The 14,030-nt window shown below is 39.9% G+C and overlaps 2 protein-coding genes across 5 annotated transcripts; both read left to right on the forward strand.

The window, feature by feature from the left end:
- The first annotated feature begins 1,862 nt into the window (after nt 1-1,862).
- senp2 (SUMO specific peptidase 2) lies at nt 1,863-9,007 on the forward strand. Of its 2 annotated transcripts, none has more exons than XM_034575746.1 (17): nt 1,863-2,303; nt 2,964-3,025; nt 3,115-3,227; nt 3,738-3,804; nt 3,934-4,015; nt 4,182-4,356; nt 5,272-5,378; nt 5,476-5,558; nt 5,974-6,022; nt 6,099-6,171; nt 6,273-6,425; nt 6,512-6,643; nt 7,058-7,282; nt 7,457-7,536; nt 7,622-7,706; nt 7,791-7,886; nt 7,976-9,007. In XM_034575746.1, the coding sequence occupies exons 1-17, from the start codon at nt 2,125-2,127 to the stop codon at nt 8,036-8,038; spliced, it is 1,824 nt and encodes a 607-aa protein (XP_034431637.1). In that variant the 5' UTR covers nt 1,863-2,124; the 3' UTR covers nt 8,039-9,007. The 2 variants fall into 2 exon arrangements, with proteins under 2 accessions (XP_034431637.1, XP_034431638.1); XM_034575747.1 differs by having other exon boundaries at nt 1,906-2,303; nt 2,970-3,025.
- A 461-nt stretch (nt 9,008-9,468) lies between these two features.
- Nucleotides 9,469-13,698, forward strand: LOC117755721 (transformer-2 protein homolog alpha-like). Of its 3 annotated transcripts, XM_034575751.1 has the most exons (9): nt 9,478-9,655; nt 10,338-10,614; nt 10,990-11,123; nt 11,233-11,392; nt 11,804-11,992; nt 12,102-12,217; nt 12,337-12,504; nt 12,707-12,777; nt 12,973-13,698. In XM_034575751.1, exons 4-9 carry the CDS (start codon nt 11,360-11,362, stop codon nt 12,981-12,983), a joined length of 588 nt encoding a protein of 195 aa, XP_034431642.1. In that variant the 5' UTR covers nt 9,478-9,655; nt 10,338-10,614; nt 10,990-11,123; nt 11,233-11,359; the 3' UTR covers nt 12,984-13,698. The 3 variants fall into 3 exon arrangements, with proteins under 3 accessions (XP_034431640.1, XP_034431641.1, XP_034431642.1); XM_034575749.1 differs by lacking the exon at nt 10,338-10,614 and having other exon boundaries at nt 9,469-9,655; XM_034575750.1 differs by lacking the exon at nt 10,338-10,614 and having other exon boundaries at nt 9,469-9,655; nt 12,343-12,504.
- The last annotated feature ends 332 nt before the right edge of the window (nt 13,699-14,030 follow it).

The raw sequence follows: 14,030 nt of genomic DNA on the forward strand, positions 1-14,030 counted from the left end.
GTGTAAATACAGACCTACAAGATAATGAGGACAAAAAAAGCTGAACATTGATAAAGAGACTTTCCTGTACAATTTATGCTCATTAGTTAGTTCATTATTAGGGCCCGAGCACCTCCGGTGGGAGGCCCTATTGTGTTTCGAAGGATTTGTATTTCCCTTTTGGGGCTTTTTCAGGGCCTAGACGTGCTCAAATTGTTACCAAAGTTTGCAGGGAATTCAAAACCCCAAAAAGTAATTGTATTCTGGCGTAATTTGAAATGGGCGTGGAAAAATGGCTCAACAGCGCCATCTAAGGAAAAGCCCCTCAGTTAGCTTTCACCGATCTTCACAAAAATCGTAGCCCAGGTGTATCATGACAAGGTGCAATTGGATAAAAGCAACAGGAAGCCCGCCATTTTGACTTTATTGGCCATTTTCCACATTTTTACTTCGATGTACTTGTCCCAGGGCTTTCATCAGATCAACTTCATATGGAGATGCGTGTCATCACAACAAAATGGAGATGAAAACTACCTCAAAGATCGATTTTTCGTCACACGGTGTGACCGTGGCGTCAAAGTTTGATTACACGGCATCAAAACACGAGGTTCTGTATCTCAGACATACATGGTCCAATCGAGTCCAAACTAGACATGTAAGACAAAAGTCCCGGCCTGATGACATCTACACAGAAATCGTGACTTAAAATCACAGCGCCCCCTGGTGGAAACAGGAAATGTCTTGTTTTTTGAATGTCTTGCAAAAAACAAGACATGCAAAATGTCATCCACTGCAACCATGTCAAACTATCAAACGGGTCTCAAGACATTGATAATGTAGGCATAAGATTACTGGGACTTTTCGTCAAACGTCATATTAATGGTATGGCGTTAAAGTTCATCAACTCGCCGTGACACACGAAATTGCTGTAACTTCAGTGTTCATGGTTCTATCTCACTCAAACTACATTTGTGTAGCAACAGCCCCCCGCAGACATTTATATGGTTTTAAGGAATGGGCGTGGCAAAATAACTGACTAGCGCCCCCTAAAGGATAGCCCCGGCACTACGATTGGCCGACATCTACAAAAATTGATAGGGATATGTGTCTTTTCATGACAAACAAAAAAGTCTCTTGGATAAATATGCTAGACCGTCTATAATGATATAAAACCACTTATCAATTAAAAGCAACTAATTAGGGCCCGAGCACCGAACGGTGGGAGGCCCTATTGATCGCTCTCTCCACTAACTGCAACAGGCTTCAAAATGCCTGTGCTCGGGCCCGTTAGTGCTACAACGTAGCCCTAGTTTATTTTATTTTACAACATAAATACAAAATACTGAAATTAAATTTTAAAAGTGTGTGGGTTATGGGAGAAACCAGTAATTGCTTATATGAAATCCACAGAAGAAAAATTTACAAAATATAAAAATACAAAAGACTAATTTATCAATACAGGTTATATATTAGTATTAAAGGGAAAACTGACATGTATTAGTATTGCAGAGGAAATGTTTGTGTATAATGTAAAGTATATTTTTCTGCATTTGTCATATATGAATATTATATATTTACATATATATTCTCTTCTTTTGTTGTGAGACTGCAATAAATATAAATGTACATGTATATAATTAAAGACTAATTTAAATAACTTTAAAATATCAGAAATTTCTTACAAATTTTTGAATTTTGTCAGTTTTGTGTTCCAGTTGAATTTTAGTTGAAATATGTTTATAAATTACATTATTTTCTCATGTTTTTGACCATTATTACACAACAGCGATGAACTGAGCAACTCTGCAGCAGCCAATCAGAGTCTGGATGTGCCTCTGACGCGTTTACTTCCTAGATCAGGGGTTCGTTAGTTTAGTGACCCCGCACACGCCGCTTGTGTCTCCATCCAGCTGTTACGCTACAGCTCCGCCCGCGCGGCTCTCCGTCGACACACAGAACGTTCGCGCTGCGTGGAGCTGTCAGTAACGCACAGCCGCCGCGCGTCAACACAGCGATGCTAACGCTAAGCTAAGATAACGGCGGAGCGGTCTGTGTCGCACATCGTCAGCCTGACGTCCTCTCTGCGGCGAAATAGTCCTGGACCGCGCAGAAGACCTCGGTACACTTTTCTCGTATTTGTCTGGGATGTATGGATGGATAGTTGACGGCATCTCGTCGCTGTTCGAGCCCGCCACGGGGCGAAACCCCACCGAGTGGCCCGGGAGAGGGAACGTTAGCGGGGAGACATCCACGCGACCCTCCGTCCGAGACGAAGCACAGCGGCAGCAGAGTCACGGCAGAGCGGCTAAACGGAACTACCAGAGGTCGGTGGTTGAAGAAAAGGTTTATTTTTTTTACCCCTCTTTGTATTAACGATTACATTCTACGTGTTAACACTCAACTGCTTTTGATGCTAATCTAGCAAACGTTTCTAAACTCGGGTTGGACGTTAGCCACCTGAAGTTCTCACAGGGGTCTGACCGAGAGTAATTGATTGATTGATTAATGAAGCGACCGATAAACAGGGCGAATCATCACCGACATTAAACAGTAATGTTGTGTGTTTAACATCCTGAATATCGCCTGCTGTTGTTACTAAGTTGTTGTGTTGTTAGCACACTGCTAGCATAACACAGCAACTGTCACAGGTTAACGTTAACTGCTAAACTCTCCTGAGCTGAACCATATTAACACATATCTCTATTTCATATTCAGTCTCTCATATGTTAACAAGGTTACTCTTGAAAATACAGAGTAGTGTAAGTGTAGATTTGCTTAAAAGTGAAATAATCGCAAGGACTGAACATTATCAACTTCAGAATTATTTATTGCAATGCTGTTATAATATAATATTATATAATATAGGTGTAACTAATGTACTGGCAACTTGGTCATGAGGAACAAACTGAATGTGTTATCATCGTCGATAACATTGAGATGTCGTTAGAATCACTGAGGTCTAATCTTGTATTTTTCTGTTACAGTGTTGATGTTGCAGGCAGCGTTTGCCACAGTGACCCTGTAGAGGTGAAAAGACGCAGACGAGGTTTGTTTACGACTAAGAACAATCTCAATATTTATTCCAGAGGTATAAACGGAGGAAGAAAGTTGTTCACTTGTTGTCCTGTGCTTCAGATGTAGTCATCAGCTTTGTGAAGAAGACTGTGGCCGGGGTAGCGGGTTTGCTCAGGCTGCGCAAACCTCTGACGACCAGGCGTGAGAATCCCAGACGTTATGAAGACACACAGGTTTGTGTTCCATGGATCCATATTTTCTAACCTGACCAACAAATCCTGAGAATATAATAACGAATACTGTTTGAGTACTTCATAGTTCCCTTCCACATGTGGTGAGAAACACACAGACGTAAGAGAGCCGACCATTCACCATGTCCGTGTAGTTTGCATAAACAAAATAAACCTACTGAGACCTACGTGGGTGGAGTTGAATTGCACACATCATACAGCCCAGTTTTGAAAGTTATACTTAAGGCAATATGTTAAATAGAAAATGGAGTCATTACTTTTCTTGTTCTGCGCAGACCAGAGTCCTAAATGTCAAACGAATGGGGAAGAAAAATCTGGTCGCAACATGCTTTTAATTAAATTGCATTTGAGACACATTCAGCCATACACAGAGTTGTTAGAAGATCAAGAAGATCAGGAAGATCAGGAAGTAAGCCCAACTATTGTGTGATGCTCGATTTGTTATGTTTGTTTTCTCCATCGTTTATTGTTGTTGTATCTCTGTGAATTCAGCCTGTCACGTTGATGGGGATAGATGAGCTCCACACTTCATGGCTGAACACTACTGAGTGGAGAATGGGTAAGTGGAGGCAGCTACTGCTGAAGGAAAATACAATTTTGTATGCTTATTTGTCTCATCCATACTCTTATTGTTTATTCCATTCATAAATCACATTGTCATTTTTTTAATTCTGTCTTTATTCCACAGATAAACCAGTTGGTGGAGTGAATGACAGGGGAGGCAAGAATCCCTTTCAGAGCTCCTCACCTCCTCTAATGAGGAAATACAGGCAAGATGTCCAGTATTTGATATTGTCTTCATTAGTGGCTGCACCAACAACTTTTAATTAATCCACTACTGATTATACTTGTAGAGCTGCCTTATCGTTAATGATTCCACAGTGTCACCTTTTGAAGATGCTCCCTTGCTTATGTGTCAAACCTTTTTGAATCCAGTGGGACGACAGTCTCTGCAGGCCTCACTGACAGAGGGAAGGAAAGAGAGAGGAGAGGCTCCCTTCAGCTGCTGCCGCCGAGGTCGACTATGAGGGTGGCAACCGCTCACTCCGACCCAACCTACAATGGCTTCGGTCACAACCGCTGCTACAAGCCCAGTCTTACTGTGGAAGAGGTGAAATACTGAATTGTTTGTATTAATCATTGATGTTGAACATATATTTTTTTGTATATTTGAATACTTCTTTAAACATTTAATTTCCTTGATGCCACTAGAGGCAAGATTTAATGTAAATTATAAAGTGTAGCTGAAACAAGTCTACTGGCAGCAGAGTGGCATATTTTACAAATGAAGAGCAAACTAATATTACAGAAACACAAATAAGTTAAACACGTAATCCCGGCTAAAACCAACAGTTGCTGCCAAATGCGGAAGGACAGCTGACAAAAAAATCTGTGTGTGTGAATATGTAAATTAATAGGCTTAAAATATCACTGCCCTTTCACGAGTTCACACGTAGGTCTGGTTACAATTACATTTGTGTATTTCATTAAATTAATGTGTTGCCATTGCGTGTATGAAATTGTAGCTTTAGTCATTCAGCTGCAGCCTTTGCAATGTCAAACAGACATTCGAAAAAAATACGAAAATGTAATTCAATGTGCTAAGTCGCGTTAAGATCTTCTATGAAATGGGGATGTCATTAAAAAAAAAAACCGCGATTGGTCAGTAGGTTGTTCTTTCCTATGTGTTGATCTGTTATATCAAACATGAAGTGCTCCGGAGCAGGTTAGGTGTTCAGCACACGTTACTCTGCCTATTTTCCCAGTAGGAAGTGAACCACCGTTAGCAAGTTACCTTATTAAGCACAAATCCTGTCTCTTGGCTCAGGCGTCTGTCCTACGGAGTATAGTTAACTGGCTTCTACTTGCATAATTGCTCTGTAATTAAATTAAATAACCCCTGCTCCTCAGCATCCAGAGTGCAGTTTTGAGTTTTATATTTACCAAGAGAATCGGCTCAATAGTCGTGCTTTCAGACTCTGTACCATTTGTCTGTGTTAGTTATGTGTTTCTGTTTTGCCTCCAGGCCATAAAGCAGAATAATAAGGAGCACTATAGACGCTTGCTGGAGATGGTGACAGACAAGTACAGCAAAAGTCAACCACTGCCTTTCAACCAAACAAAACCACAGGAGTGAGTATTCAAGTTGAGTTTTGGGGAAATTCCAACAAGATCCACTGAACATTTAACTGTTGGACATGAACTGATCCTTTTCTCCTTTATCTCCCAGTGAGTCACTGTCACAGAGTGATCACAAACCTGCTGCTTCAGGGAAAACATTTGAGTCGGTGCCCAGGAGGACGGGATACACGGGTAAGATACGTAGACATTATTCACATTCAAAGGAGGTAGAATCTGTAAATGTATTTGATATGGGAAGTTTTAAGTGAAGCTTATATTTCTTCTATACAAGTCCCAGTAAGATGTAGTTAAGAACAAGACAGCCACTAACAATTATTTTAATTAAATTAATTATAAGATGTCATTGTCATCATGAAGTCAAGCTGTCGTAATTTTCTAAATCCCAAGATGTTGTCCTCAAATTCCTTGTTTTAGCCAAAAAATCTAAATTTAATTTACTGTCACAGAAAATATAAATGCTGCAGATCATCATACCATCACAACTCCTTAAATAAACAGATCCTTTACACGTCTCACAGAAACCATTTGTTTTCATTAGTGAAACTGTTTCAGTGTCGTTGAACTGACATTTGTGTCTGTTGTACAGCTGCCCCAAGTATGTTTACATGGAGAAATGCATCTGCAACTAAGGACAGGTTAGTGTAGTATTTCTTCATATGTGTGTGTGTCGATGAATTTTATTTCTCTAACCTCTGTCTGTATCATCTCCAGGTGGGGCGGCCTGACTTTCAGCAAGTCTTTTAGTGGCAGCTTTGAGAACACAGAGCCTGTGTGGAATACAAGGGTAACTATTTCCCTCTATCTCTCGTCCAACGTGTCACAGCTCTCATGCAGTTATAATGGAAACCTAAATGTAACTTGTTATCTCTGGCTGTGTATTGGCAGAAACAGGCTGCAGAGTTGGACCTCTCTGCTGAAGTAGCGACTCGCCTCAGTCTAGTGGACAGAGACACTCCTGCTGTCAGTCTGCCTGACACACACACTGCATACACAGCACACACGAGGCACAGCGATGAAGACATACCTAAGCTGACAAAAGTACGATTAAATGTTTCAGATACTTGGATTTATTCTCACTGTGTATCCATACAGTTTATTTCACTGCATTTCTTGTTTTTATGAAGGACATGGCGGTGGAGGTGAGCGGTGCGTTGGCTCAGAGCGATCCCAACCTCGTTCTAAGTGCGGCTTTCAAACTTCGCATCACACAGAGAGACCTGGCCACGCTGCAGGAAGGCAGTTGGCTCAATGATGAGGTAACGTCCAGTAAGACAGTCAATTTGGAGAATTCCTCCAGAGCTTCTCCCGCTGTTACAAATGTTGACACTTCTAAATGGGTTAGGTGTTGAATCTTCCAGTAAAATATGGAAATCAGAAATCACCAGACATGTTCTGTTTGTTGTTGGTAGCAGCTACTATAGCTAGTTGCTATGGACACAGATTGTTGCATAACCTGCTTTCTCAAATAAGGAATTCCAAATTGCAGTTAATGCAAATGTGATCAGTACATAGTGAGCATTCCCCCTTCTATGCTGACAATATACTGAATATATTACTATGTATAAATATGAATTATATATCAATAGATCAATTGTATTCTCTTAATCAAATTAAAGAATGTCTGCTTTCAACATGTATTATATTTTGCTTCCTCTGTTTCCTCTGCCAAGGTGATGAACTTCTACCTGTCCCTGGTCATGGAGCGATGTTCTGTCAAAGCAACAGGATTAAGAGTCTACTCGTTTAGCACCTTCTTCTTCCCTAAGCTGCGGGACGGAGGAGGGGGGCAGGCTGGAGGACACGCTGCCGTGAAGCGCTGGACCAAGGCTGTCGACCTCTTCCTCTACAACCTCATCCTGGTCCCTCTGCATCTGGGTGTCCACTGGGCGATGGCTGTGAGTCAGAACGACTGTAGCTGACTGTAGATTTATTATGTATTCCTGTCTTATTCCTCATTGAAGTTGGTGATTCTTGACACGTATTCATCTGCATTTCCTCAGTTGTTCATTTGTCAATCAAAAACAATGGTATTAAACCTGTTTTAACGTTTCTTCTTACTCTCATTCTAGGTCATTGATTTTAATTCGAAGACAGTGAAGTCATATGACTCAATGGGCCAGAGACATGATGACATCTGCAGTCAATTACTGTGAGTCCTCATTGTGCTTTTAAGATACAGTTATCTGATCAATTTAAATGTTGTTTACATAATTGACGTTGTGCTCATTTTCCAGACTCTATCTTAAAGAGGAGCATAAAGTAAAGAAATGCAGAGAGCTCGACAGTGCCAAATGGACAATAGGAAGCTTGAGGGCCACAGTAAGTTCAACTGGGATGAATGATGTGACTAAAACAATATGTCCGTCACTATGCGGTTAATTTATAAATTGTGGTTTCCTTTAGGAGATTCCCCAGCAGAAAAATGGCAGTGACTGTGGTGTTTTTGCCTGTAAATACGCTGACTATATCGCAAAAGGAAGGCCTCTCACCTTCAAACAGGTATGAACTGTATATTCACCTAATATCATTGCTTTTCTATAATTCTATTCCTCTAAAACTGAAAGTGTCATCTGCTTCTGTCTCTACAGTGCCACATGCCGCTGTTCAGGAAGTTAATGATTTGGGAAATCCTCCATCAGAAGCTGCTATAGAGAGTCACAGCAATCTCCTGTCCGTTAACCCCCGAACAACAGAGACTTTATTAACGGATAATAGAAGCAACATCTGTGTACAGTAACCACATGGTGATTGGTGAAGGGGAAAAAAAAAAGGGCCAAAAAGTGGACAGAAATCGAACCCAGTCGGGCAGTTCTGGTCTGTACAAATGAAACACTAGTCTTAAGAGTCGGTCATGTCCCTTCTCCGGTCGGGGACATATAAATGTTTTGTAATCTCTGAGTTGTAATTGGAGACAGTATTAAGTTGTTAGAAATGTATGTCTTCTACAAGCTTTGACACTACTGACAGAACAGCTTTTTTTTATTGACTTTGGATTGTTAGATTTACTGGTTAGAAGTACTGCCTGAAGTGCCTTCAGCCCTCTGACACTGAGCTCAACATGCTCTTATTTTGTTTTTTGTAAATTACTGAGTCACACATAATTATTTCCAAGTCACATCTGAGGAGCTGGACTCAAAATTCGTTATTTAAATTGTTGTAGTCACTGATATGTCAATGTCATTTGGCTGTTCTCTTCCAGTTGCGATCAACACGGTGGATGGCAAATAAATACATTGGGTGTGGAATTACATCTCATGACGTAAAGATAATAAATTATAATACCTCCTTTTCAGACAAATGCATGGTTGAATGCTTGTAATTTATATATTTTGCTATTATTTATGATGACTGAATGAGAAAGTGTTTTTGGAGTGTGTGTGTGTGTAGTTTGTTTTTCCTCCATGAATGAGCATTAATAGTTGGTTGCCCATATTTAACATAAGGCGGCGTAAGTATGTGAACCTTTTTATGATCAAAATGCAAGAGGCTACTTAAGGCTATTACATTGAGTAACACTAGAGCATACTGCTTAACAAACTACTGTACACACATGCATGTTTGAGATCATACCATGAAAATGTGATTTGTCTTTCCCCCTGTAATAAAGTATTTTTTTTTAATTGGAGTTTGATATTTCACTGGAGGGTTCATGTGGAGGTGGATGGAGCCAAAGAGGTTTAACACAGATCATGCAGCTCTATTTGTTTTTGTGAAATACCAATGACATACATTTAAAGCTTGAAAGGTTTAGAAAACAATAGGAAATTAAACGTTTGCATAAAGCAACAATATAAAGTCCAAGGTATTGTTAGTATGACACTGCTTTGGTAAGGTGTTGGTGCTCCGTTAAAATACAGCCTCTATAGTCCTAAACTATATAAACTTTACATTCAAAGATCAATAGCATCAGTTGTAGTCGTAATTGTGTAACACCCAATTGTTGTTGTTGCTCTTAATTAAAAGTAAAACATTTATTTTCCCTTTAAATTTTTGCGTTTCGAAAAAATGAAAGTGTTTTTATCATAGACTGTATATATAAGGTTTTTATACGCTTTTATTCTGAAAGTCCAACCGACACAGGAAACCGCCAGCTGTTTTGCTCGGGCAGTGCATCAGCCGCCTCCGATCAGTCTTCTCTACGTCGCGTTAAATCCGTCACTATCACGTAAAATCTGTCGTTAAAGCTACTTTACCACTTAGGTTTTTACGCATCTTTTGTCAAACATCGTAACAAAATGAGTGACAACGAGAAAGAGTTCAGGGAGCAGGTGAGAAAATCCCCTTTAAAAATAAGACGTCCAGCCAGCTGATGTTATCTTAGGCAGCTTAGTGCCTGCAGGGCTGATGATGGAAACACATTTAATGTTTTCTGTTTTCGTAGCTTCATGTGCTAGCAAGCACTGCGAATATAGATAATATAGTTTAATAAACGTAGCGTAAATGTTTGGTAACGTTTGCTCAGCTAAAGCGTGAGGCCGACAAAACACAGCTGCAGGTGTAGCCTAACTCTCTATTACTGACCGAGATAAACTGTTGGTGAATGGTTGTTAAATATCACTAAAAACCATCAAGGCTGCAACTATTGATTATTTTTCATCATTGGCTAAATTGTATGCAGTAATAATCGATTAATCGATCAGTAAACTTGTGGGAAATGTTGATTTACAATAAATGTCTTAGCTCAAAAGGTTAAAACCCAGAAATGTTTAAAAAACTGAAAATATTCACTGTTGGGAAAATGAAGCAAAGAATTGAGACGAAGCAAGAAAATACTCAGACTAATAAATTGATCAAATAGACAATTTGTGTTGCAGCTCTTGAGACTCAAGCTAACATACAGACATGTATTCATCTGATCTATGTTCTTTTGCAAATGTTTTCTTTGTACCTTTCTGGTTTTCAACAGAAACCAACATCATGCCTTATCACCCTTGTTTGTTCTTTGTTAAGGTTGAGGTTGGAAGAAAGAAAAAGGCGGAAGACGATTTCAGATGCGAAGTTGTTTTGTTTGACGCTGATGGTGTTGATGCATGCTAATGTATTGGATGCTGAAAAGAAGCGATCAAGATCTGTCCCCACTACTAGTGTTGTAATGGCAGATGATAAATGGGGGAAGAGGAGGAAAAAAGAAGTCATAATGTCAAACAGAAGAAAGAAGAAATGAAGGGTTGTTGTTGAAGTAATGAAGTTAAAGAAGTAATGAAGTTAAGATCAGAAGTTTACCAGGGTATGAGTAATTTCCTAACAATTTGCTCTATTTCATCCTGTTTCTTTCTCTAAAGCATGCACATTTTATTTCCTCTCTTTATCAGAAACATCACTGGTCCATACTTACATATGTTTTAGGCTTATTGTTTGTTCAATCACATTTTCAAGCTAAGTTATAAAATTTCTACTTTGAACATTTGTTAACATGTACAACATTGTATAATCAAATTTCATTATTTTGTGTAAAACCTGTTAAACATCAAAAATATGGTGAACTCCTTCTGAAAGAATCACGTGGAGGGCGAGCGCCACCACCTTCTGTCCCCTTAATTCCTGTATTTTGGCAAACGCTTGGCGGTAGAGTGATTCTGACCTCGGTGTCTGGTGTGTCTAGGACTCTCGGCCCGGCTCGAGGAGTGCATCCCCTCGGGGCTCTGCCAAATCCACCAGCCACTCGCCAGCACGCTCCAAAGACGGCTCCCACCGATCCAGGTCCAGGTCTCGTTCGCGATCTAGATCCAAATCTAGGTAAGACTGGTTTCAGTTGGTTATGATGTGTGGATTCTTAAACTACATTTCATTAACAGTTATGTATGTGCGTATTGGAAGTAAGTGAGACATTTATGTCTATCCCCAGGTCCCGGTCCCACCGAAGCTCACGCAGGCACTACTCCCGCTCTCGTTCCCGCTCTCGCAGACGCGGTTCCAGGAGCAGATCTCGTAGCGGGGAGTACCGTCACCGAGGGAGCCATAGCCGATCCCCCATGTCAAACCGACGCAGACACATTGGTAACCGGGTCTGTAGAGCCTTTTATAAGTGCTTTGTTTGTGAATTTGACATTTATGATTGGATAACCTTCACAGCACTTGAACTGAGGTGAACTGGTGTCCAGTGTCTTTATTTGGGAAGATCATGAGTGAAACCCCTTTTGTTGTGCACAGTGAGTCTTTCTGAATTTTACATCCGAAGCCTGAACATTGAAATGCAAACCATTTAATTCTAACCAAAATCTGTCAAATCATGGAAAATCCAGAAATGTTGTCAGCTATCACCTGTAACGTCATTAGAACACTTGCTATTTTACCCCGCTCGGTGAATTTTCCAGCTTATTCCCATGCATCAAATGAATGTCATATACAATGCACATGTATTTATGAACAGCTTTTTACACCACAGTATTTTCACACTCTTCACTTGTCTCTCACAGGCCAACCCAGATCCCAACAGCTGTCTGGGTGTGTTTGGTTTGAGCCTCTACACCACTGAGAGGGATCTGAGGGATGTTTTCTCTAAATATGGCCCCTTGAGTGACGTCAACATTGTGTACGACCAACAGTCACGTCGTTCGCGAGGCTTTGCCTTTGTCTACTTTGAGAATCGTGAAGACTCCAATGAGGTATGGAGAACGAGATGGGGTAACATTTATTAATTGTGTTGACTATTTACTTCCCATTTCACAGAAAGTAGGTTTTTATTGTAAAAGTCTATTTGTGGTTGTGTTTCAGGCGAAGGAGCGTGCTAATGGAATGGAGCTTGATGGACGCAGGATCCGAGTGGACTTCTCCATCACAAAACGGGCCCACACCCCCACCCCTGGTATCTACATGGGGCGTCCCACATAGTGAGTGTTTCTCCACCATCATTAGCTTCATATATTTCTAGAGTCAAGATATTTTCTGGAAGTTACTGTTTGTGGTGTCTTCCAGGCTGCCAGTAAACTTTATTCGGTGTGTCTTTTAGTGGTGGTGGCGGCGGTGGTGGTGGCGGTGGCGGCAGCGGCAGCAGCAGCAGTGGTGGTTCGTCGCGGCGCGTCTCGAGGGACTGTGACAGGGGCTACGACAGAGGCTATGATAGAGGGTACGACCGTGACTATGATCGTTATGAAGACAGAGAGTATAGATCATACAGGTAGGTTATTTGTGGCCCGTTTGAACCATTGATAGGACTGCTGCTATTAAAACCTATTCTAACTGACATTGAGTCAGCCAGATGTCTTTTAAAATAATCTACAAAGCCAAATTCAGCTTTCAGAATTTCCTGATTCAAACTAATTGATTAATTCAGTGATCTTAAACATGTGGAGTGATGTGTTTTCTTTTTCTCTCTCCAGGCGCAGATCTCCATCTCCTTATTACAGCAGGGGGTACCGCTCTCGATCCCGATCCCGGTCCTACTCGCCTCGTAAGTTTAAACCATGTTTCTGTCGTTCAGCTGCAGTGATTAGAATATATTGATTTATTTACAATTCCTATATAAAAATTCAGATGTTCAACTTTCACACATTAGTTGTCATTGAAACAGTTTGTAAGTTATTGGATCCACAAGAACTAACATTTATTAAATATATTCATATCCTTTTTGTCATTTTCTTCACAGGTCACTACTGAGCTGCATGAGAAGAGTCGACAGATTTAATGTTATGGCTTGTTTCTTTTTATGTTTTTTTTCTTGTTGTTTATCTACCTGATTATTCATGTTATCGAATGCTCGAGTTGCTTTTGTATTAAAGGTGAAATAGAATTGTCCGGAAATGCAGCCTGTGAGAGAACCACAGCTTTTGTGATGATTTAATCTTGTTGGAAGAAACAATGAAAAAGGTGTTTTAAAATTTATCATGAGTGAAAATTGCAATGCTCCAGATCTGCGTCAAATACTTTGACTTTTCATTCTTATAAAATGTTCTGATGTCAGTTTTTAGACATCCTTATTGCTAATGAACAAATAGAAAATAAGCTAAGTTTTGGCTTGTTTATGATTGATTGGCTCGAGTCGACAGACTTACCTTCTTACATTAGAAGAATTTTTGGTGGAAGTTAAATCACAAGTTTTAATTTAATGTTTGTATGTAGCTGATTTTCTTAAGTAGTTTGATCAGTGATGTGTTTTAAACACAAATTTTCTCTCTTTATAATGAAACTATTTGGGGAGGAGTGTAAATATTTAAAAAAAAACTATGTTGCTCTGTTTATTAATTGTAGTAACATGTAATGTGCACTTTGCCCCGTGGATTTAGAGGCAAGTACGCTTCCAGTGATGTACCATGAAGTCCTATCAAACATTTGAAGTTTTTTTCCCTTGACAAATAAAAATTATTTGTCTGAATTCTCGTATTCAACATCACTTCATTTTGAAATATCTCGGGAATAGAAACATGTTATGAATCTCATGAAGGTCGGATTATATTCTGCTAGCTGCTATGAACTGTATCTGTAATGCTGTGTATACGTATCCCAGCAGCACTTTGAGTGAACGCTGTTTTGGTTGCAATTAAACTTTCATTGTGCCAAGAAAGACTGGATTGTAATCATATGTAGAACTGTGGCCAAACAAGTCAGATAGAAAAATATGGATTTTTGCACCTACTGATTATTTCCATCATCAATTCATTTGTTGATTACATTCTAGACAGTTTCATCCATAACATGTTGATATTA

Source organism: Hippoglossus hippoglossus, chromosome 22 (assembly GCF_009819705.1).
Source record: "Hippoglossus hippoglossus isolate fHipHip1 chromosome 22, fHipHip1.pri, whole genome shotgun sequence".
NCBI lineage: Eukaryota > Metazoa > Chordata > Actinopteri > Pleuronectiformes > Pleuronectidae > Hippoglossus > Hippoglossus hippoglossus.

Bases quoted from the DNA above. Each gene is read 5' to 3' on its own strand.
- senp2 (XM_034575746.1), top strand. From the start codon at position 2,125: ATGTATGGATGGATAGTTGACGGCATCTCGTCGCTGTTCGAGCCCGCC. The intron at 4,016-4,181 runs GCAAGATGTCCA...TTTTGAATCCAG, and splicing joins CCTCTAATGAGGAAATACAG to TGGGACGACAGTCTCTGCAG. The intron at 6,644-7,057 runs GTAACGTCCAGT...TCCTCTGCCAAG, and splicing joins GCAGTTGGCTCAATGATGAG to GTGATGAACTTCTACCTGTC.
- LOC117755721 (XM_034575749.1), top strand. From the start codon at position 9,623: ATGAGTGACAACGAGAAAGAGTTCAGGGAGCAG. The intron at 9,656-10,989 runs GTGAGAAAATCC...TGGTGTGTCTAG, and splicing joins AGAAAGAGTTCAGGGAGCAG to GACTCTCGGCCCGGCTCGAG. The intron at 12,218-12,336 runs GTGAGTGTTTCT...TGTGTCTTTTAG, and splicing joins TACATGGGGCGTCCCACATA to TGGTGGTGGCGGCGGTGGTG.